Genomic DNA, 24,048 nt, shown 5'->3' on the forward strand with positions numbered 1-24,048 from the left:
CACAGACCTTCTTCATCAACTTCTTTGAGACACCTTCTGATATGTTTGACGAGACAATATTTGTCACAGTGAGTTCATTGGTGGAACAATTTCACACCCCAGTCATCCCACACTGCTACCCCCAGCATTCTCACATATTTACGCAATTTATTATGTTGTTAAACTTAATATTTTTGAACTATTTTCCTGAAAACAGGTGGATAGCTTAGCAAACAAATTGAATAACTGCTGTAAAGTCTAACACACTGTGTAAGTTTTTCAGTCAGAGTTTGGGAGGATTATGATCGTGTAACACCCTTGTTACCCAGTGCATGTCATGTAAATAATGCAAATGAAGGATGGATCCTGTCTCTCTCCTTCTCTTTGCACAGGTTCTTGACTCAAAATCTTTACGCACTGACTCTGTGATTGGAGAATTCAAGGTACAGCTACAGCCCCTCTCCTACCCGTCTCGCTCTCTCACTTTCTGTCTACCCCCTCTCTCTCCCAATTTCTGTCTCTCGCCCTCCCCTCTCTCACTCTGTCTGCCCCCTCGCTCTCTCCCATTTTCTTTCTCTCTCCCTCTCTTCCTTCCCCCTCTCACATTCTCTATCTCACTCTCCCCCCCTCTCTCCTTCCCCTCTCTCTGCCCCTATCTCTCTTCCTCTCTCTCCCTCCTCTCTCTGGCCCTCCCCCTTCTCTCCCTCCCCTTTCTTTTTCTCTCCCTCTCTCTATCTTTGTACACACAGGTGTTTAAATTCTCACAGAGAGGGTCATGAATCTGAGCCTACCATGTCAAATGTTCTCTCATCATTTCAATGTAAACTTCCTGAGACTTGGAACAGTATCACATTTGTTGCTCATGTTTGAATGTTTCATGTTATTGAACTTGCATGTCTGAATGAAGCCAGAGAACCAAACAGGCTAAAAGAAAGTATTCCAAATTAAACCACCCAACCTCCTTTGCTGTATTGTCATGTATTTTCAAGTCCAGCTTTAGTCTGAATTTATATATTAAATTTTAATTTATTTAGGCATTTTTGCAATTGAAGTATAGTTTACTTGATGTGTGAACTGATTACACAGGATACACAGTGTACCTGCAGCGAAAAGTTGATTTGAATTTGTTTATCAATAAATATGTCATACAGATCACAGATGCAGATGCAGGAGGGGGCGTACTAACTCTCCTCTTTGGTTCATTTACAGCTTGATGTTGGGACAGTATACGCAGAGCACAGTAAGTGTTTCCTTTTACCAGAGGAGCCGGAGCTGCCGTTGGCCGTTCTAAGCCATGTTAATTGATATTACCGTTTTTTAAGTGGAAAAGAATGGGCTTGTGGTCTGTTTGCACCTTGAAGTATTCCAGTCAGAGTCAGGGATGATGGGATGAAATTGATGTTACAGCCTACTACTATTACACTATTACAACCTGCTACTATTAGAAGTGACCTCACTGGCTTCTATTAATTGTACCAAAGTGCAAAGACTGAATGATATGACACTTTCTACCTTTCCTGTTAACTTGGCTGCTGGTGTAACAAGAACTCCATAATGTGTTCATTCAATGTGCCCATCAGTCTTATTGTGTGGTTTAAAGAGGCTGCTTATGAAGTGCACATTAATGATGTGTATTGTCTTATGAAAGAAATTAGAAATGTTTACATTTTGAGAGGTTTGAAAAGTCTTAACAATGAATAATTGGAATCTGAAGCTGAGTTGCATTGACAACTGACTATTGCAGTATTAACACAGTGCTCCTATGTGTAGTAACTGTGATTATTGCAATATTAACACAGTGGTCCTATTTGTGGAGACTGTGACTATTGCAGTATTAACACAGTGCTCCTATTTGTGGAGATTGTGACTATTGCAGTATTAACACAGTGGTCCTATTTGTGGAGACTGTGACTATTGCAGTATTAACACAGTGCTCCTATTTGTGGAGACTGTGACTATTGCAGTATTAACACAGTGCTCCTATTTGTAGAGATTGTGACTATTGCAGTATTAACACAGTGGTCCTATTTGTGGAGACTGTGACTATTGCAGTATTAACACAGTGGTCCTATTTGTGGAGACTGTGACTATTGCAGTATTAACACAGTGGTCCTATTTGTGAAGACTGTGACTATTGCAGTATTAACACAGTGCTCATATGTGTGGTGACTGTGACTATTGCAGTATTAACACAGAGCTCACGTGTGGTGACTGACTATTGCAGTATTAACACAGTGCTCATATTTGTGGTGACTGTGACTATTGCAGTATTAACACAGTCCTCGGTCTTCGTCACTCTGTCCTCCAGGACACGCCTTCCTCAGGAAGTGGCTTCTGCTTTCTGACCCGGAAGACCTCTCCGCGGGCGCCCGGGGTTACCTGAAGGTCAGCCTGTTTGTGCTGGCGACTGGAGACGAGGCCCCGGTGAGCCATCCCGTCATTAAAGTTCAGAACCTCTGAACAAGACTGACCCAGAATACATATATCTGCCCAGGTAGAAGCACAGCAGTCCTTCATGGGCGCAGTAATGTAGGGGCCATAACGTGCGCTGTAAAGTGTCCCTGTCATGGCTCTGTGTTTTAAGGTGGACAAAAAAGAGGGGGCGGAAGAGAAGGAGGACATTGAGGGGAACCTGCTGAGACCCACGGGGCTCACCCTAAGGGGCGCTATCTTCACACTCAAACTGTTCCGAGCAGAGGACCTGCCCCAGAGTGAGTATAAGTGTGTGTGCTTGTGTCTGTGTGTGTGTTTGTGCATGTGTGTGTTTGAATGTATGTGTTTGTGTGTGTGTGTGTGTGTGTGTGTGTGTGTGTGTGTGTGTGTGTGAGTGTGTGTGTATGCATGTTTGTGCATGTGTGTGTTGGAGTGTGTGTGTTTATGTCTGTGTGTGTGTTTGTTTGTGTCTATGTGTGTCTGTGTGTGTGTGCGTGTGTGTGTTTGTAAGCCTTTGCCTGTAGATGCAAAGATAATGGAGGGGATGTTGTCTGTTTCTCTCCCCAGTGGATGATGCCTTCATGGATGGGATGAGGCAGGTTTTCGGCTTTGAGAGTAACAGGAAGAACTTGGTGGACCCCATGGTGGAAGTTAACTTTGCGGGCAAAACGGTATTAATGTCTGAGAGTACTGACCAACACTCCCTGCAACACAACTCTGCCAACAGCACCACGCTTGCTATAACACAACCCTCAGAGAAACTTGGTCCAATCCACTACTGAATAACGCAGCTTTTCTATACACCATGGCATTCAATCCTGCTATTGCTGTCTGGGGAAAAGCACCCTGCACTCCCACACCAGAGTACGTCCACAGAGTGACACAGGGTTCATCATTAATCCCTCAGTAATCCCTCTGCAGAAACATCCAGTGTTCAGAAACACCCAGTGTCATTCACAGTTGAGTGTTTTGTCCCTCACCACGCAGATTTACAGTAAGATCCTGGAGAAGAACGCCAACCCCCAGTGGAACCAGAATCTGACCCTTCCCATCAGGGTAAGACTCTACTCATGATCACGCCAAACCAAACAACAATTAAAAAATATTTTCAATCAGATGACTTGTCACCGAGGAACCCTTCAAACACCTGTATGTCTAGAATCTCATTTTTCTCCCATAGATATGGCACAGAATTAATAATGTGACTCACCATATAGTGCCAGCAGAAAAACACACACACACACACAAAAAGAAAAATCCCTAGGGTATGATCATAAAATCTTATAATTGTATAATCATGAATTATTTTTTAATAATGTATTATTCATAATAAAAATAATAATATATGTTATGTTAATAATGTATTATTTACTGTATGTTTGTGTGGTGTGTGTGTGTTGGCATGAACACAACTGATATCTGTTTGAACAAATAATTAAATATACATTTCATTTGGAGTTTATAAAGTCACCCTGGACTGAGCACAGGCCCTTCTGAGCGTGGAGAAGAGACCAGACTGACTCTCCTCTTAACTCTTTCCAGTTCCCTTCCATGTGTGAGAAGATGAGAATCCGTATCCTGGACTGGTGAGAGAACTGACTCTCCTTTCTCTCCTCTATTATTTTCTTTTCATGTCTGCCCACTGTTTCTCATTACAGAGTGAGATGAATAGTGTAGGTACGGGGAGAGTGGTGATGGCTGCTGGAGTATAGTGCTGTTTAATCAATGAAAAATTAAGGAAAACAGACTGAGAGCAATGAGCAGTTCATTTCTCTACTGCCAGTTTACCAGCTGCCACTTACAGTATAGCTACAGTATATGACATAATATGTAACAGAGTTCTATATTAATGGTTCAAACCTCAGGTACAACTTATGATGATAAGAAATGACTCTTCTATTGAATAGTTGGCAGATTATTTGTTTGAAATGCTAGTTTTGCGTAGAATCTATGTGAAAGTAGAATTTGTCCGATAGCACTTTGAAATTTGAATGTGCCCGTCATGTAACCATCCCAATCTGTTTGTGTGAAATTGTTGCTGCAGTAGTTTCAAAATGAGCCAAACTATTTTATAAAAGTTAATGAATCCAGGGTTACTGTATCCAAGGTTACAGTAACTCTAGTTCTTGAGCAAACCCTGTTGGCTTGGCTTTTTGTTTCACTGTATCTGGGCCATTACAGTGGCTAGCTAGTTGTTGCAACAAACATATTTTTAGAATAACAAATACAGGTAAAGGTGAACAAATTTGACAAAAGAGCATAAGGACAAATATTTCGAGTGCATCACTGATATGCTTTTGCATGGTTATTTTATAATATATTTCAGGTAAAAATCCTGCATAGTATGCCTTTAGTATACGTACATCGTAATTATTTGTGGTCATTTATAGTCTTGTGTGAGGTTGTGCCATCACTCCTCTGTTTCCTAGGGACCGAGCCAGCCATAACGATGTCATCGGCACGACGCACCTGTGCATGTCCCGTATCTCCGCCCCGGGGGGAGAGATAGAAGGTACTGCGCTCAGGGGGTAGGGTGAGGGTGGGGGTGGGGGTGAGGGTGGGGGTGGGGGTGCTTGGTCTAATAATCAGAGGAAGTTTGGATGGTAAGGATTGGGATTTAGTGCCTTAATTACAGCTCGGCTCCCGGAGGGGTTGTGTGCAGCATGCTCTCCATGGGGGTGCAATGACTTGCCTTGCAATTCTTCACTGTGGACAGCAAAAGACCCAACATGTTCGAAATGTCAGGGCTGTCCCAGCATCTGAAATTTCATTTCATTTTTTCGATAAAAAAATACATATTTTTACTTTCATTTTGACTGTACAACAATATATATTATTCATTACAGGCATTTAGCAGACTCTCTTATCCAGAGCGACTTACACAACTTTTACATAGCATTACATTGCATCCATTTATACAGCTGGATATATACTGAAGCAATTTCGGTTAAGTACCTTGCTCAAGGGTACAACGGCAGTGTCCTACCCGGGAATCAAACCTACGACCTTTCGGTTACAAGCCCAGTTCCTTACCCACTGTGCTACACTCCGTCCTATATATTCATTATGCATATGTGTTTATTATATTTTTATATGCTGATAACGAATGTGGCCCATGTTATAACCATGTTGGTAAGACTGCATTGGTTGGTAAGACTGCATTTATATGGCTGAATTTCTGCTGTTTGAACTGGCGCAGAGGTGGTTTTTTGTGTTGATAAATGGTGTGTGCACAGTAACAGTAAATTAGCTCATCCAGTGGCCTGATAAAGCCTTATGGACTGGATTTCTCAGTGGACATGAGTCTGAGCAACAGAAGGTGTTGAGGCTCTAATATTGTTGTTGGTCTCTTCTTTACAATGTTGTGTGGTTTCCTCCAGGCAAGGCTCTTAGGACTGTTCTCCTTTTTAGCTCTGCATTCTGGGCATATAGGATTCTCCACCAGATCGGGAGTCTGAGGCCATGGTGTTTCTCTTAACCTGTCACTCTCTATTGCCCAGGGATTTGAACTCATGACCCTGATGATGGGACAGTGTCTTAGATAGCAGCTCACTCCTCTTTATTGTAATAGTCATTCAGCCACATAAGAATCTTGAATTGTCCTTATGCCATTGAAGCAGAAATGAGCTCATGCCACCCACCAGGAGCCACAGCAAGCAGCTGATAAGCCTGAAGGCTGCTGCTGCCTTCTAGAACCTTCTTAACCAGTAGTAGGCAACCCTGGTCCTGGAGTTACAGTGATGTTTCTGGTTTTCATTCAATTCATGTCTGAGCTCAAGAGTTTGACTGCTTATTAAGACCTTGAGAATACCAAGATTCTTAATGGTGATTCAGCTGAATACCTCCAGCACATGGTCACATACATTCGTTAAGCCTAATAATTAATCCAATTATATGTTTGGATGAAGCAAAAATTCAGAATCATCTCTGGTCCTTCAAGGAAAATGTTGCCTACACCTGCTCTAACTTTGAGGGATGGCTGTACAAATGGCAGTTGTGTTCCTGCAGTGGAACAGGTTCCCTAGGGGTTTCAGAGTTCCTAAGAACACCTGGGTGTGCTACGGGTAGACAGCAAACGGACTGATTCTCAGAAGCGCTGGATTGGCATGGGATACTAACAGCGAGTCAGCGAGTGCGCGGTCTTTACACCCAGCATGCACTGAGCTTACACACTGATGTTCGCTGCACATGCACTAAGGAAGTACATGGAGACTGCAGTAGGGTGAGATCCAGCTGCATGGGATTGGCAATAACAGTGTGGTGTGTGGTATGCGATGTGCTCTGGTCACCCTCTGGAGCTCCATGCGGTGTCCTAATGTATCTCCACCGCTCTCTCTGTGCACTCAGATGACTTGGCACCGAGGACCCCCTCAGACATCAGTACGTCCGAAATCTCATTCCTCTCTCGTGTGATGATGTCATAGATATGGCACACAATTAGTAATGTGACTTACCATATATAGTGCCAGCTGAAAAGTAGGTCAGCGAAAGGATATAGATATGATTATACAATTTTTGTACAATCTTTGTATAATCATGAAATAATGTGCATTGCTCACAATAATAATATATCATTAGATCTATTTGTGTGTGTGCCAGAAACTATGTAACTGTGTTTGTGTGTGTGTGTATATGTGTGTGTATGTGTTTATGTTCTGTCTGAATAAATACGTTTGTAATAATTCATTATATACAATACAATTCAATCTATAACTGCATTGTGCTCTTTCAGTTTCCCTGTCATTTAGCTTTATTGAGCATTAAGTGGTGTCTCTGGCATATGTACATATAAGATGCAAATACTGGTAATCAGAAATGATTTGTACAAAGTGCAATGCTGTATATCTTGTTGCTTTACATTTGTGCCGAAGAATGCAAAATTCCTTTTCTGAGTGTCTGCGACTTGTCCTTGATCTATTTCTTGAAGCTGATAAAGGGGCAGTATTCATGAATCTATGTCAGGGGGAAGGACATTCATTCTTTAAGGTATTGCAAGGCTAGGGTCTTATCTGATGGAAACCTGAAAACGTGTCACAATGACCAGGAATCAATGCTAAATCAATACTGAATTGCCCCCCCCCCCCACCCCCCATCCCAAAAAAAAAGAAATGAATTTTTAAAATTTCATGTTTCAAGTTGTTTTCCCAGTTTTTTGTATTACTGAATTCTAAGTTTAAAATTGTTACATTGTATGTTATAATACAAATAAACTTAATAGAAGACATTGAATGTATATACAGCAATATGTTTTCCTTGTTTTCAGTTTTCTCCGTGAGCAGCTCCGTGGATTTCTTTTACGATTTTACTGAATATTTCACAGAAACATGTTTTTTTGCTGCTCTTCTGATACAAATCATTTCTTACAGAAATGGTTAATTCATTGAGTTCCTCAGAGCTGTCAAACAGTCTCTGCAGGGCTGATTGCAGTCCTGTATCTTGCTGATGGATAAAGACAGGAAAAAGTCCATCAGCAATCTGAAATGGTTGTTATTGGGTTGCTGGGTTTTTTTAAGGTTGCCAGGTTCACATAAATACATTGTCATATTGTCCTGGCACAGCTAAGTTTAGTTTCTGCGGAGTCAGTGACATGTGTGGACTAATTATGGCATCCTGCTGGGGAAGACGGCACACCCTTCTGATGTGGGACAGCAGTGGGGCGTGGGCTCTTTCCCCTGTTTGGATCAGGGTCTGGGTGTGTAGAGGCCATCGCCTGAGCACGCTCAGTCACCAGCTCTCTTTTAATCAGATGCGCTGAGTGGGGAGCTGAGCTAAGCTGCTGCTAACGAGGTCAGAATGCAGCTCAAATGATAAACCGGCTTGTTCTGCCCCTTACAAACGAGCTGTTATAGACCACAGATAATAAACAGGTTAGATTTTAGACTGAGGTAACTGTCCTGCCACATGCAGTCAAACAGCTGTTATTTTGAGTTTCTGTATGTGATTATGGTTAGAGTATCTATGATTTCTGTCCCTAAATCAAATTCATGTATATATTTTAGAATTAGAAATAGTAATCTCAATAGTAATTGTACAGAAAGAGATTAATGGATTCTGTCATTCCGAACACAACGATTAGTCAAAGTTTCTGTGCCTTTTTTACGAGCTCATCCACTGACTCAGTGAGCCTCATGTAGCCTGTGAGTGTGCTACGTGCCACCTGACTATGTGGCTCAGCGCTCTCTTATCTCCCCCTTGTCACGCAGTGGACGACAGCCTGGGGTTCCTGCCCACCTTTGGGCCCTGCTTCATCAACCTGTACGGGAGCCCAAGAGAGTTCACTGCCTTCTCCGACCCCTACGAGGCCCTCAACATGGGCAAGGTGCCTGACTGCTCCTGTCCACCGCAGGCCTGCGACTCAATCTGCTCTCATCTTATTGTTAAAACTGAAAAAAAATTTCATGTCTACACAGTAAAATGTCCAGTTGCAACTCTAGCCATAGTGAACTCACATAAACTCTGTAAGAGTTGATTTAACACTGAACATTTTACTGTGTACTCCCTCCTGCTTTTTAAGAGTTTAAGTCTAAATAATGTTTATAAAACTGCCATCTTGAAATATGACTATGCAAGGTTTATGAGTAACCTGAGAAAGTTCATGTCTCTCCATGTTCACCACAGATTAGTGAATTGACTTAATACTGACTTATATACATCATTTAAAGCTATCAGGGAGCTTAAAATTATTTAAGACTGCCATAATAAAACATAATAGGCATTTTTGGCAGAAAACATGAATTAAGTAGTTAAAGTCATACATGTAATGCAAATTTTGTATGTTGCAGGGTGAGGGCGTGGCCTACCGGGGGCGTGTCCTATTGGAGCTCAGCACGAAGCTGGTGGACAAGGTGGAGCATAAGGTTGAGGATATCCCCTCTGATGACCTGCTGGTTGTTGAGGTGAGAAATACACCTTTGTACTGTAAAACAAGGCCCAGCATCATGGAGGATATTCATATATACTGTACATACAGTTTGTTAACCATAAAATTCATATTAGGTGGTATTTATGAGAGATGTACAGAAAATTAATCTGAAAATGACATTTGTTGATTACATATGAAACACTGATTGGTTAATTAAATGATATCAAATTACATTAATTTAGCAGATGATCTTTTCCAGACTTTCCAGAGAGTCCTGTTGGAGAAACTTAAGTGACATCATGCATATAATTAATATGAGCAATACTGCCAGATATGCTTTTCAACGATGAGCTCTACTCAGTAATTGTAAGAGGAGTCACTCTGTCTTCTTTATTTTGACTCTGGGAGCCTGAATAGGGATTGTCATATGTGTGTCTTTCTGTTGTTTTTAGAAATTCATGAGGAAGAGGAAGTACTACCTTTTTGCGGCGTTCTACTCGGCCACGCTGCTGCAGGACGTGGACGACGCCATCCAGTTCGAGGTCAGCATCGGGAACTACGGCAACAAGTTTGACTACACCTGCCTCCCTCTGGCCTCCACCACGCAGTACAGTCGAGCCGTCTTCGATGGTGAGACACAGCGCCCTCTCCTGTCTGTTATGCAAACAGCATGCACTCTGCAGAGAGCTCTCATGGTTTTACATTGTACAGAAGACATACACATGGAAACATGCACACATACACACACACACACACACACACTCACATACACACATTACCTTGGCAGGGTGAAAATGGTGTTGGAACATGAACCTCACTCTCACATCTTAATTATCACCTCAATTATCACCAACCAAGAGCCCAGAGAACTGAATCTGCTTTGTCATTTCCATTAATTAGCCTTCCCGAAACACCCGGGCTGACCTTGTATCATCCCTGAGAGGAATGGGTCTGGGGAACAGTGGAGGGGTTGATGGGGATGGGGATGACCACTGAGTTTGAATGAGAGAATCCACTACTGTCTGCATCTGCTAAGTCAGGGATGTCAAACTCCAGTAGTGGAGGGTTTTTCTCATTTCCATTGAATCAGCAGCCACTGAAGGCCTTACAAACAAAGTGTGTGGACCAGCAGATGCTGTGACCCTCCATGACAGGATTTTGACACCCTCTGCTAAGTCATTGTAATGTAATAAGAGAATAGGAAACCAAAGCAGTGTGGTGAGGTGTTCGGTTGAGCAGTGCGCATAAATTAAGGGGATGCACTTTGCCGTCCCACAGGGTGTCAGTACTACTACCTGCCGTGGGCGAACGTGAAGCCTGTGGTGGTGCTGTCCTCAGAGTGGGAGGACATTCGGCCCCGAATCGAGGCCCTGAACATGCTGCTGACCATCATAGCTCGCCTGGTGAGTCCAGCACCGGGTTTTTATTGTTCTTATGGTTGGATAGTTTTTATTTAACCTTTTAAGGTGTAAGAATGTGATTAGAATGTTCTTAAGTGAATATTCTAATGCTGATGTAATAATAGAAAAAATGGAGTTCTAGAACACTGACTGAAATTTTGAAAAAAACAAAAACATTCCAACAACCTTACTCTTCAAAGTGCTTGGCCTGACCTGTCCATCATTCTGTCTGCAGGAAGCTAACCTGCAACAGATACAGCTGGAGGTCAAAGCTGGCAGCGAGCTGGAGGTGGTGGAGAGAAAAGTGTTGAACCTCCTGGATGACATCATCGCCGACTGCAGGTACCGTTTGTGTAAAAATGACCAGTGTGGCTCCCAGCTTGGGGGGAGCAATGAGGGGATTTGACACAATCAACTCAAATTAAATCAGTTAGAACTAAAACAAAAACTCTTTGGATGCTGGGTCAGAGGCTGAAAGGATTGGTGCCAGGTATGCCAGGTATTGGTTAGTGTGTAATAACAGCCCAGTAATTGTTTTCCTTTTAATGAATTATACTAGTGCTTATCATGGAACCAAAGATTGGGTATCCCACACCAAAGGACTGCATGTCTGACCAGTAATGGAGCCTTCTGAAAATAAGAGTTTAAGACAGCCACCTCCTTTTCCGGATTTATCTAACCAAAGCTGCCGTGTTTCAGTGGTTGACTAATGCATCAGGTCTCTCCTAAACCCTTCACTTTGTAATGCTGGCCTCAGCATTGGCTGCCACGGGGAGGAGATTGAGTGCATCTGACTGTCTGTTAAATGTCACTTCCTGCGCGGAGCAGCGAGGAGCTCCCGGAGCTGGACGACTGGCCGTGCGTAACACCCCTGGACCGGGCCCTGAGGCATCTGCGCAAGCTCAACATGCAGCAGATCGAGCAGGCCGCCCTCACCCTGAAGCATGGCACCGCCACCGAGCTGGAGATCGTTCTGGAACAGGCGGAGGACTGGGCTCAAAGGCTGCGCTCCTTGGCCGAGGAGGTGAGGGGGGGGAGGAGGAGAGAGGCAGGCAGGAGGAGGGAGAGAGGTATGGTGTAGAAATAACAAGACCAGGTCAAAACCTAGTATATGGCTGGACCTAACACACTTCATCCGGCCGACCAACGGTGTAGCTTCATAACTCGGCCGACCAATGGTGTAACTTCATCACTCACTCAGTCACTCAGTCACAGACATTCGCGTTTATAGGGCTGGCCCCGCTGTTGCGATCTAGTCAAAAAGAGAGAGAGTGATAAAGAAGAGAAAGGAAGAGAGAGACAGAGTGTGAAGAAGAATTGAAGTGAAGAAGACAGGTGGAGGGACAATGAGGGAAAGAGGGAGAGGGGGACAGATGGAAAATCTGCTTTCTGTGATTTAAGTGGTATAAATGTGGAGAAGAGGAGTTAATGAGATGATTAAGGAAGAGAGGGGGAATGAACCAGGTATGGCAGGTAAAAACTCAGCATCACACCTATTTACACAGTATTGTATGGATAATGCATAAAACTCATCATTTGGGTTGGTGGATCTGCCGAGGACATTTCAATGAACTTTGCCAGGAAAAAAAGATCTCCCACCCTCCTCCCCCAACCCTGTGTCTCACTGCCAATTTCCTGCACTCAGCCCCAGAACAGCCTGCCGGACATCGTGATCTGGATGCTGCAGGGAGACCGGAGGTTGGCCTACCACCGCATCCCTGCGCACGAGGTCCTCTTCTCCCAGGACCACTGCGGGAAGAACTGTGGGCAGCTGCAGACCATCTTTATGAAGGTACTTCATCAGGACTGCAGTATAACCTGATGGAAACCCCATTAGTATGGATTCACTCTGTTACAGCACGCTCCGTTGTTCGCACAGCACCTGCAGAACACCTGTAAAGAATGGTGCTGCTGACTGCCTGATCAAAGCATTTCATAACCTCAACAGTTTATGGCGAAACAAATGAATGAAGTGATTTTCATCAAGGGCGCGGAATGTTTATGCAACGCATTGAAGTTTTCCTGGTAAAGGTTTTATGTGGGTGTTCTGGTCTAAATAAAACTTTCACAAGGACTCAGCTGGAGTTTGGCATATGTGATTCTGCCCCCTTCTGGTTTAATAACATAAATGATTGCGGTACTGTAATTAGATGTCACATGGAAAAACTGTTGGTAGCTGCTGTATATGTGTTTAGTAAATGATTTCAGATTGGGCACTTGGTGTAAGACCATGTCTCCCCCTTCTCTCTCTCTCTCTCTCTCTCTCTGCAGTACCCCCAGGGCAGTGGGGCGAATGACAAGATCCCAGCACAGCTGCGGGTGAAGGTGTGGTTCGGGCTGTCAGCCGACGCAAAGAGCTTCAACCAGTTCGCAGAGGGGAAGCTCTCCGTGTTCGCCGAGACGGTGAGGGGTGAAACTGGTGGGGAGGGGCGGGACAAGAACACACAGCAGGGATAAGTAGCCAAATATTTTATTTATTGTCCAGCATCCATTCTCATGCAGTATTACAACATTAGGAATTATGTACGACTACTAACTAAGAATGTATGACTTTTCTGACTAGGTAGCTACACTGCGTTTATCTATGCTTATATTAGTTATATAGTCTGACTGGTGTTTTCCTGTCCCGTTCCATCTTATTTCATCAGTATGAGAATCAGACCAAGCTGGCCTTGGTGGGGAGCTGGGGCACCACAGGACTGACGTACCCAAAGTTCAGCGACATCACCGGCAAGGTCAAACTGTACAAAGAGAGCTTCCGCCCCTCCCCCGGTTGGAATTGGGCCGGGGAGTGGTACATCAGCCCCGAAAAGACGTGAGTGAGAGAAGGGGGAGAGTTTGAGAGAGAGAGTGGGGGTGCCGGAGGCAGGGAGTTCGATTAGAGAGGGAGAACGGAGGTGCTTTGTCTCTCTGTCTGTTTTCCTGAACATCCCCACATGCTAATGTCTGTATTAAGCTGTCTGTAAAGAGGAATTGGAATGAGGTGTCTGTCTCTGACCATGTGTAATTTTCACTGTGCCATGATGTCACCCCACTCATTTGTCTCTTTAAGTAGAGGCCTTCTTGGCTGAGCTCTTGCCTGTTCATCCAGGGTACAGAGTGTGGTACAAAAGATATCTTTGAAGTTTACCAGTGCTGACATAATAAATTATCTAAATTATCTTTCCTCTCTTACTGTAAATTTTCTTAATGTGATTAAGCACAGACACTGCCAGCTTTCAGACTTCCTCAGAGCTCTGTATAGGATGTGTCTGTGGAGCTGTTAAGGAATGGTTCACCACTGACTGCTGTCTCCTGTGTTCCTCAGTCTGCTGTACGATGTGGATGCAGGTCACATGACATTCATGGAGGAGGTGTTTGAGAACCAGATGCGGTTGCCTGGAGGACAGTGGATTGGAATGCCGGAGGGGTACACCGACGTGGTCAGTGCCGTTTAGGTCTTGGTTATGGCTCAAAGAAAGTGTATGCCAGTGTACTGAGCTTGTATACCTTTGCTTACCTGTGCTGTACTCTTACCTTATATAATCACTCAATCACCTGGAACCATGGAGCTATCTTGGGCTATGGACATGGAACCAGTACTATTTAGGAAACAATACAGACATATTGCTCTGTCCATTGCTCATTGTGATTTTGCATGTAATCCCTGTAAATACTTCAGTTCCTTGTGCATGTTAGATGGAAACACCACGGTTCCATTGGGACTGATTAAGGGAAGGTTTCAGAGCTGTAACTGCCATCCTGGGACATCAGACACACGCTTTTTTCTCTTTTTGGGCAGAACGGGGAGAAGGCAGTGCCCAAGGACGAGGTTGAGTGTCCCCCTGGCTGGGTTTGGGAGGATGTGGAGTGGAGCGAGGACTTGAACCGAGCTGTGGACGACCAAGGTTCCTTCATTGCTACATTCACCTTCATTGACCATGTGCAGGGACCCTTAAATGGTGTATATCACTGGCCCTCAATCTTGGTCCTGGACAGCCACAGGGTCTGCTGGTTTTTGTTGTTACTCAGAAGATGAGTAGCTCACAATTCATCAGTTAAAGCATTTTATTACACAGCTAAGCCAGGTCGTCTGGTTTCTTGGGTCCGTTTATACATCTTTAGTTTTTCCCCATAGTAATGTAGCTATCTTGATCAAGGGTGCATCGCCCCATCTGGAGATTTAACTTTCTAGAAGCCCAAACCCATTGTGGGACACTGTAGGCCTTATCCTCTGCCCTGAATGTGCCACTACATTTCCGCCCACATAATTTTAGTACTTCTGTCATTTGAAGAAGACTTAGAGACAGTATACTAAAATGGCAGTAGCCCCACTACAGATTACTATTATTATTCTCGAATATAACTGTAGAGTTTTCTCCCTTATTTCTCCCTGCCCAGTCCCCCAATCTGCAGCCAGCACCCCCTGTGCCAGATGGAAACCTCTGCCAGGGGCCTGCGATCTGTCCCCTTTTCTGCTACAATAACAGATACAATATTCCTCTGCCTCTGGCTTCTCTCACACGTGCCCTGTCTCATTTGAAGTGCGGAGGGAATCGTATGAACACCGACACCAGTGTCTCATTGGCAGAACTGGGGGATTTGAGCCCAGCCAGCAGCCCATAAAGTGCCTATAGTAGCAGCTTGTTGTTGGCATAGCTGTGGTTCTGCTGGCATTCACAGACTGGCACCACAGCATTGCTCTAGTATACAGCTGAGGCAAATCAGCGCAGATGAGGATCATCTGTTGAAAGAATGCAATTGTTAGCCAATCCTGCCGCTAGCAGACCGCTGTGGTGCCGATTTGCGTAACTGGCAGGCCGTCGATGAAATATCTGTGACCATGTGAGCCCTGACAGTTGCATATATAGTTGTATCCGAGAGGAACAAAGTCTATGCTGTGCTTGTCACCGAGGCCTGTTACCTGGTTGCAGATCTGCTTGATTGAATTTGGGAAACCGCAGGGTGTCCATCACTTTGAGCTGGCTGTGCCAGAGATACAGCAAGAGTGGGTGACCTGGGATGACTATACACACACACACACACACACAAATGCACACACATGCATGCACAAACACACAGCACAGACATGCAAGCCTGCACACACACATGAATGTATATACACACGTATGCACACACATACACACACACACCTGCGTGCATATACTTGCACATATGTACACAGACACTCACACACACAATGTGTAGGCTGATGTAATGTAGTCTAAAATCTAATCAGTGCTGGCCAGATGTAATGTGATCTAAAATCTGTAGCCAGTTTATCTCAGCATGTGATCCCAGCCTGCGACAGAAGCTGATTGCCCTGCCTCCCCCCCCCCCCCCGCCCCCGCCCCCGCCCCCGCCAGGCTGGGAGTACGGTCTCACCATCCCACCCGACCGCAGGCCCAAAGCGTGGGTCCCCGCCGAAAAGATGTACCACACCAACCGGCGCCGGCGCTGGGTCCGACTGCGACGGCGGGACATGCAGAAGACGGAGGCGCTGAGAAAGGTGCGGCCCCCGTAACCCCCTTTCGTTTCTCATCCCAAATGGACCGGAACCGCCATTGTTCAAACGACAGACCCTCCTCCAATCAGCTGCTCCGCATGCCACGAGCTCATAAGAACATAACAAAGCAGGACCGCATAATGATGAGGACAGAACGCTCAGCCCATCTAGGCTCCTCATAAATCACTTGCAGTAAATCAGTTTTCAAAGTTTTTCCTCTTCCCCTGGAGTTTAGTAGAGTTAATCATGGGAGAAAAACAAAGATCAGACGCTCCAGTCCCTCGCACTTCGCCCTCCTCTCGCTGTCTGTGGGAAGGGCCGCGTTGTTCACGGTGGGGCGGGCTGCTCCTTCTCCAGTGTCTCTGGCCGTCTTCAGAATGTCCGAGGGAAACACACCATCAGTCATGCCAGCTGCCGAGAATCTGAAATGAGATCTGAATCCAATATCTGCTCTTTCAGTTTAAACTTGGCCGGGCCTGCGATTCATCCACATTCTCATTTCTTTCCACAAGTGTGTCTCGTGTGTGCGGGTGTGTCCATTTGTGGGTGTAGGTGTGTGCGCGTGTGACTGACAATAAGTCAAAATGTAACGCAACATTTAGAATGAGCACATGCAGACTATGCATTAATAATGATTTATTGTAAAGATTAGACAGACTTTTTTTTTTTGAGTAATGACCCATATACAAGGACCAGTGGGCTGCCTGAGTTGAGGTAGACGCCAGGGGTTTTTATGCCCGATCACCTCCGTAGATGATATTCCACACTTTGTCCTCTGGGGGGCACCCTGTGAACACTCAATTGAAAAATATGACGTGAGAGACGAAAACAGCAGAGGGACCATTACGCTGAAATACACAGGGAAATAAACAGCGCCCTCTCGTGACGAGCACATGCATTACGGCCATCAGTACTGTGCACCTCAGACAGTTCTTCCACCCAGTTTTTTCACTTGTGTGTCTACTGACTGCGCAGAAATGATTTTACAGCTTGTTTGATTTAATTTAATTTAATTTATCCATGTTTTTTCTGGATGCCTTTATCCAGAGGGCTTGCGTAGCTTACATATCGATTACATTCTATCCATTTGTACAGCTGGATATTTCCTGAAATCAGGGGGATTTTTTTCAGATATTCATCAGTAGTTCCCACTTCAGAATATGAACATGCAACCTTCTGGTTAGGAGTTCAGTGCTGTATGTGTCCATACTGTTTTTTATTCAGACGGTGTTTGTGTGTTCATATCCTGTGTTGTGTCTGTGTGTCTGCAGAGGTTGGAAAATCCATGTTCAGAAAGTATGTCTTCTCTAGTATTTTGTTTCAATCACCTGGATTCGCTAATTAGCACAATTCTTCAGCCAGGACATAGAACTAATTAGTGAAATCAGCTGGCTGAGTTCATGGGTGGTAGAAACACATGACAGGACTTTTACGTCTGACCCATGCACTTTCCACCTCTGTGTGTGTGTATGTGTGTGTGTGTGTGTGTGCGTGTGTGTGTGTACACGTGCGTGTGCGCACGTGTTTGTGTGTGTCTCTATTCAGGCTGAGCATGTTTTAATACTCACATGGTGCATTTGTCCTTGTTGTAGTCAGTGGGATGTGTGTCTCTCTCTCCTGACGGCTTGCTGTGTGGTGTGTACCTGTAGCAGCGACCGGACGAGTCAGAGAGGGAGGGCTGGGAGTACGCCTCCCTGTTTGGCTGGAAGTTCCACCTCAAGCAGCGCAAGACCGACTCCTTCCGCCGTCGCCGCTGGCGATGCCGCATGGAGCCGCTGGAGAAGACGGGGCCTGCCGCCATCTTCGCACTCGAGTGCTCTCTGGTGAGTGTGTGTGTGTGAGCGTCTGTGTGTGTGTGTGTGTGTGTGTGAGCGTGTGTGCGTGTGTGTGTGAGCATGCGTGTGTGTGCGAGTGTGTGCATGTGCGAACGTGTGTGTGTGTGTGAGCATCTGTGTGTGTGTGCGAGTGTGTGCATGTGCGAACGTGTGTGTGTGTGTGAGCATCTGTGTATGTGCGTGTGTGTGTATGTGTGCGTATGTGTGTGGGTGCGGGGAGGAGAGGGATGCGGTGGTGGTTCACAGGCTGGGAGAAGGAGGATGGTTAGAAACAGAAGGTTCTAGTTGTGTGAGCTTCTGTCACATGACAAACTCAAGGCCTTACCATGGATTCCCAGGATGCCTCAGCTCGGTGGCGGTTCTGGGCAGGAGAGCAGAACTCCTGGGTTTGGGATGGGGACGCTTGGCTCTCTCAGTGTTGGTTCTGCTTGAGCTCCCGGGCTCCGGGCCTGTCGGCGGTCTTGGTAGCGCCTTGCTTTGCCCAAAGTCACTGGGCCGGTTCACAGCGTGGGCCTTTGAAAGAGAGGCGTCCGTATGCCGGGCTGCTCCGCTGGCAGACGCGACCTCACCGTCGCGAGTGAGTGGCGGGCGGGGCGGGGCCAAGGGATCGGGGCTCCGCACGGGCGGGGCCGAGCAGGGAGGCGATGCCGCGCCGTCTCCGCGGTTACGCCGACGGCAGGCAGATCTGGCGAGGGGCCTCTTGGGCACCGCTTCAACTTTCCATGTTTGGTGTGGAATCCTACTTTGGAAATACTCCTTTCCCCCCCCTCACCATCTCGTAAGGTATTATGATGTGTGAGAAGAAACAGTACTGTTTTCCCTCCTGCTCTTTCTGTCTGCTGGACCTTTCACAGCATCCCACGATCGATCCCTTAACATCCCTTTCTGAATTTTAGATCATTTTTCTTTTTCTGACACCGTGGGGAATGGCCGACCCTAACCACTGCATTGGTCCTAACTGCAGATCTGCTGCATTGGTCCTACCTGCAGACCTGCTGCATTGGTCCTAACTGCAGGTCTGTAGTATTGGTCCTAACTGCAGATCTGCTGCATTGGTCCTAACTGCAGATCTGCTGCATTGGTCCTACCTGCAGGGCTGCTGCATTGGTCCTAACTGCAGGTCTGCTGCATTGGTCCTAACTGCAGATCTGCTGCATTGGTCCTACCTGCAGGGCTGCTGCATTGGTCCTAACTGCAGGTCTGCTGCATTGGTCCTAACTGCAGATCTGCTGCATTGGTTCTACCTGCAGACCTGCTGCATTGCTGCACCTGCCTTCCCTACCTGAACTGTGTGCAGCCAGATTCTGTTTCTTTTCACTCTAGAATTAATTTGTACAGGCAGATTGTTTGTCCAGTTGAACAGAGGAGGCGTTATTGAGCTGTGAAAATGGAGATAACACACCTACTGCATTCCTCTCTTAGGGAGTTAGAGCAGTTAATGTGAATTGCTGTTCCAGTGATAGGGAATTTCATGGGATCGGGAATGGAATACAATAAAACTGATCCAAACTGCTAATTTCTGTCGTGGTCTTAAAGATGGCGTGTCATGATATTGTCCTTCACGGCTGATGCTATGTCCACTTATGTCTGCTTTAATAGGGTAATGTGACGGATGACAAGAATGATGACAAATCAGTGACGACTGCCTTTGGGGTCAACCGGCCAACCATCTCCTGCTTTTTCGACAGTAAGCAAATTCTGATGGTGAACCTCCGGGGTGTCACTTTAAATACATGTAACCACACAAGCACACACACACACACACACACACGTGCGCGCATAAGTGCATGCACACATGCATGTGAAGACACTGACGCGAACACACAAACACTGCTATTGCTATGATTATTTAAACTCCAGAAGCTGCCTGTCTGGTGACATCTACAGCTACTACTGATGGTGACGCTGCTGCTACTGCTCCTGCCATAGTTACTGCTATTGGTACTGCTGCAGCTACTGGTACTGCTACAGTATGGTGTAATGAAGTCATGGAGGCATATAAGACATATAAAGGGAGAGAGAGAGAGAGAGAGAGAGACAGAGAGAGAGGATTGTAGGATGAGATGAAAGCATAGTTGGGCACTTTGTAAAATTTTTTATTTCCCTTGTTATTCAATGTCATGAATCCTACAGGGAGCACGAACCAAAGCTGTTGCCAGGAAATTTATGTTCAGAAATTTTTCCGTTTCATAAAGCAGAATAGAGGTTACATGAATCCTCAGGCTCCTCCCCAGGCCCCGCCCTCACCTGGTGACAAGCCCTGTTTCCAATCAGACTCACGGAATGGCCCACCTGGAAACCATCTCCCTCCCAAACTAAGTGGAGCAGGTGGTCGCCATAGAAACATACCGTATGGCTGTAATGGTTTCAATACAGTATCTGGAGCATGACACATTTAAGAGCACTTTCATATGTGGTGTTCAAATTTAATGCGATCGCCGTCTGATGTATCACTAATAGGTGCAAAACGAGGTGTGAATTAAATCTGTATGGCTTCACGTTGTGCTAAACATATGCTGACATTGGCACATACGGAGTCATTTCCAATATTAAAACTAATGTTCCCATCATGCAAATGGGCTGTTCAGAGTCAGGTTACTCCTACAAGCTTATTTATCTGAAAATGAGACGGCCAGCTGCAGCCAAGTCATGCTTTGGTCATGCCATTTTTCATGCACGTGGGCCCAAAACCTCTACAGCAGGTCACTTTACAGCCCTGTGAACTCAGTGCTAAATTTGGGAACTTTAAGCTCGTTAGCCTAATTAGCGATCAGTCACAAATGGTCTTGTTCTTTTATTATTTTCGATAACTTCATGTATGTTTTTCTATCTAAGACCTTAGTCCCGTGTAGATGTGATTATCTGGATTTTATTTAGCCGTTATGGTTAAAAAATACCAGCACCGCACTCCCTCCCTCTAATCGTACTCTCTCTCTGGCTCTGCCAGTTCCCCTAGCCTTCGGCTGCTCGTATCTCCCAGCGAGAGAATCGCGGTGCAACTTCACTCGGGTCCAGCGCTAAAAACACGTGCGTTCTTCTGTCCCTGCGAGAACGCAGTGCTGAGAAAGGGACACACTTCTCTTTCCCTATCAGAGCAGTATGGAAACTATACATGTTTCTCTTTCCCTAACAGAGCAGTATGGAAACTATACATGTTTCTCTTTCCCTATCAGAGCAGTACGGAAACTATACATGTTTCTCTTTCCCTATCAGAGCAGTATGGAAACTATACATGTTTCTCTTTCCCTATCAGAGCAGTATGGAAACTATACATGTTTCTCTTTCCCTATCAGAGCAGTATGGAAACTGTCTCTCTTTCCCTATCAGTGCAGTATGGAAACTGTTTCTCTTTCCCTATCAGAGCAGTATGAAACTGTTTCTCTTTCCCTATCAGAGCAGTATGAAACTATACATGTTTCTCTTTCCCTATCAGAGCAGTATGAAACTATACATGTTTCTCTTTCCCTATCAGTGCAGTATGGAAACTATACATGTTTCTCCTACCCTATCAGAGCAGTATGGAACTATACATGTTTCTCTTACCCTATCAGAGCAATATGGAACTATACATGTTTCTCTTTCCCTATCAGAGCAGTACTCAAACTTTACATGCTTATTTTTCCCTATCAGAGCAGTACTGGAAATAAATGTAGGGGCAATAATCTGCTTTTAAAATTTGGCTACTAAATGTTAAATGTTAAATGCAATTTGTTTGTATGTCTTTTTAAAACAATTAATCATACCATCTACTGCTCAAAATATTTTTCGTTGCATATACCATGCAAACACACTGTAAGTTGTATTCAAAATTAAAAATGATCATTAAAACATATTAACGAAGAAGTCATATATTCAGATGCAGCTCTTTGGTTTCAGCACAGCTGTACCTGAGTAGCAAGGTCACATGTCAATCAACTTGTCTTCCCTTGCAGGTGGCATACGGTATCACCTGCGCTGTTACCTGTACCAGGCCAGAGACCTCATTGCCATGGACAAGGACAGCTTCTCAGGTGAGCAGGCCTGCTGGGGCCTGAGGGCAACTCACTGACTCCTGTCTGTAGAGAAGCCTTGTGTTGCAGTGTGACGGAGGAGGAATGATGGGCTTTCTGGCACCGTTAGAATGGAGCCTGAACCACAAGGGACCAGAATGCCTCTGGTTCTCATTGTATCTCAGAGTACATAGGCAGTCGACTATGAGTAAGATTTGTCAGTTAGCTGAGAAGGACTGGGTCCTTGCTGCGTTCTTCGAAAATACAACCAAACTCTATCTTTGCAAACATGGTCTAACTTGCGTATGTATGATTGCAGTACATTTGGTGGTAAGTCAACTCAGCCCAGCATAAACCCCTGCCGTGGTTCATATAGTGTATTCAGAGACTTTTTAGTGATAATTGCACAAACAGGTTCGTGGATTATTGTCTGTGCCTTAGTCTGGTTTGCTACAGACTTCCCCACTGTAATGGTATCTCATCAGAGATGTGACCTGGAAGCTCTTGTGTCCATGTCTGATGCCTTTGAATTGCACAGTGCTTCCTGTGTGGTGCCAGAATGACAAGGTTTCCATTTGGATAAATGAAAGCTATTTAGGTGTATTTTCTGTCAATATCCTTTTAGTGTATTCTTACACGGGCACAGACTCCTGATGAGCAATAATGATGGTGGATATTTTTGTAAGAATCCACAGCAAAAAAGTCAATGTTCTAACATGTAAAAGAGTTGAGAAACTGATGACCAGCATAACCACAAAACTCTGAAGTTAGAGGGAGAAAAATATTGCCATGTCAATGTGTGTGTGTCTGTGTGTGGGTTTGTTGTTGAGTTTGAGTGTGTGTGTGTCCATGTATGGCTGTATGTAGGTTCGTGTTTGCGTATGGGTATGTGAGAATGTGCATGTGCATGTGTGCGTGTGTGTGGATTAGGGGGGGCAGATTTGGGGGGGGGCAAACCCGCTGGGAGCACGTGCCGATCCTGGATCTACAAATGTGGGCAGAGAGAAGCCGCAGACACGGCCGCAATAACGCTGAGCTCATGAGTCATTCCTCCCAGCCCGGACCAGCTTCCAGAAGCTTCCAGAAGCCTCTGGGCTCCCCTGTTAAGGCAGTGGTGGGGGTGGCGTAAGGTGCAGGCCACTCCCAGCCTCGCCGTAGGAACAGGTCGGGACGGCCCTCGTTTTGGGAAGCTGCGGTCGGGGCACCGGCTTCCTGTCTTAGCGGAGCTCATGCTGCACTTCACTCACACGTCGGAATGTGTAAAACTGGCTGCAGAAAGTGTGCAACTGAAACCGCCTTCTGTTTACATTGCCCTGGAGGAGAGCCTCATCGGGGTGTAATTATTTTCAATAAAGAGGCTTTTGTGGTAGTGAAATAGATACCAGTTTGATGATGATGATTGTTGGTACAGCATACTTTCTTCGCTGCAACAGCAACTTTTAGATAGCACATGTTAATGTCCAAAAATCACAAAAATTCCAAATAAATGCTATTTTTAAATGATGTCCATTTTTACAATATGAAGTTTTGATCTCCTTTTTCTCTATATCAGGCTGAGGTGCTTGATGATAATAGCATTCATAATGTACGAAGGTAAACGCAGGATGCAGAGTGTAGAGGCCGTAATGCAGACCGTGGGCCACGTTCGTGCTAACGTGCTCCGTGTTTGCTGCTCGTTCAGCCCCTCCAGTTTGATACGCTCCGGAAAAGGGAGCCTTTTTTTCTGGCTGGAAGGGCTCAGGGTGTCCTTGGCGAGGCCTGGGGCCTGGGCCCGCGGTCGTCCTGCGCGCTGTCACGGTCTCACAGGCCGAGCGTACGAGGAGCAGACGGCGTACGCGCCGTAACCGGAACCCGAGCTCCCGAGCTCCAGGATAAACACCCGCGCGCGCAGACGGTATAGCATGTGACACGCGGCGACTGCAGGTACGCAGGCGCGTGGAGGGTTAGGGTTAGGGTTAGGATAAACACCCACGCGCGCAGACGGTGTAGCATGTGACACGCGGCGACTGCAGGTACGCAGGCGCGTGGAGGGTTAGGGTTAGGGTTAGGATAAACACCCACGCGC

The 24,048-nt window shown here is 45.6% G+C and overlaps 1 protein-coding gene across 10 annotated transcripts in view; it reads left to right on the top strand.

Moving 5' to 3' along the window:
• Positions 1-24,048, top strand: part of dysf (dysferlin, limb girdle muscular dystrophy 2B (autosomal recessive)) — an 89,745-nt gene that overhangs the window by 20,629 nt on the left and 45,068 nt on the right. For 5 of the 10 annotated variants that reach the window (XM_035426208.1, XM_035426210.1, XM_035426213.1 and 2 more), the window contains exons 8-32: positions 6-68; positions 372-422; positions 1,189-1,219; positions 2,288-2,403; positions 2,564-2,690; positions 2,980-3,083; positions 3,400-3,468; positions 3,955-3,998; positions 4,842-4,924; positions 6,760-6,792; positions 8,616-8,731; positions 9,195-9,308; positions 9,727-9,904; positions 10,553-10,677; positions 10,910-11,016; positions 11,503-11,698; positions 12,320-12,466; positions 12,946-13,077; positions 13,323-13,489; positions 13,982-14,096; positions 14,456-14,561; positions 16,020-16,162; positions 17,809-17,982; positions 19,594-19,681; positions 21,927-22,004. In XM_035426208.1, coding sequence (XP_035282099.1) covers positions 6-68; positions 372-422; positions 1,189-1,219; positions 2,288-2,403; positions 2,564-2,690; positions 2,980-3,083; positions 3,400-3,468; positions 3,955-3,998; positions 4,842-4,924; positions 6,760-6,792; positions 8,616-8,731; positions 9,195-9,308; positions 9,727-9,904; positions 10,553-10,677; positions 10,910-11,016; positions 11,503-11,698; positions 12,320-12,466; positions 12,946-13,077; positions 13,323-13,489; positions 13,982-14,096; positions 14,456-14,561; positions 16,020-16,162; positions 17,809-17,982; positions 19,594-19,681; positions 21,927-22,004 — 2,707 coding nt within the window. The remainder of the gene's footprint in view (positions 1-5; positions 69-371; positions 423-1,188; positions 1,220-2,287; positions 2,404-2,563; positions 2,691-2,979; positions 3,084-3,399; positions 3,469-3,954; positions 3,999-4,841; positions 4,925-6,759; positions 6,793-8,615; positions 8,732-9,194; positions 9,309-9,726; positions 9,905-10,552; positions 10,678-10,909; positions 11,017-11,502; positions 11,699-12,319; positions 12,467-12,945; positions 13,078-13,322; positions 13,490-13,981; positions 14,097-14,455; positions 14,562-16,019; positions 16,163-17,808; positions 17,983-19,593; positions 19,682-21,926; positions 22,005-24,048) is intronic. The other 5 variants (XM_035426212.1, XM_035426214.1, XM_035426216.1 and 2 more) reach the window with 1 other exon arrangement.

The sequence above is a fragment of the Anguilla anguilla genome, chromosome 7 (assembly GCF_013347855.1).
Source record: "Anguilla anguilla isolate fAngAng1 chromosome 7, fAngAng1.pri, whole genome shotgun sequence".
Lineage (NCBI taxonomy): Eukaryota > Metazoa > Chordata > Actinopteri > Anguilliformes > Anguillidae > Anguilla > Anguilla anguilla.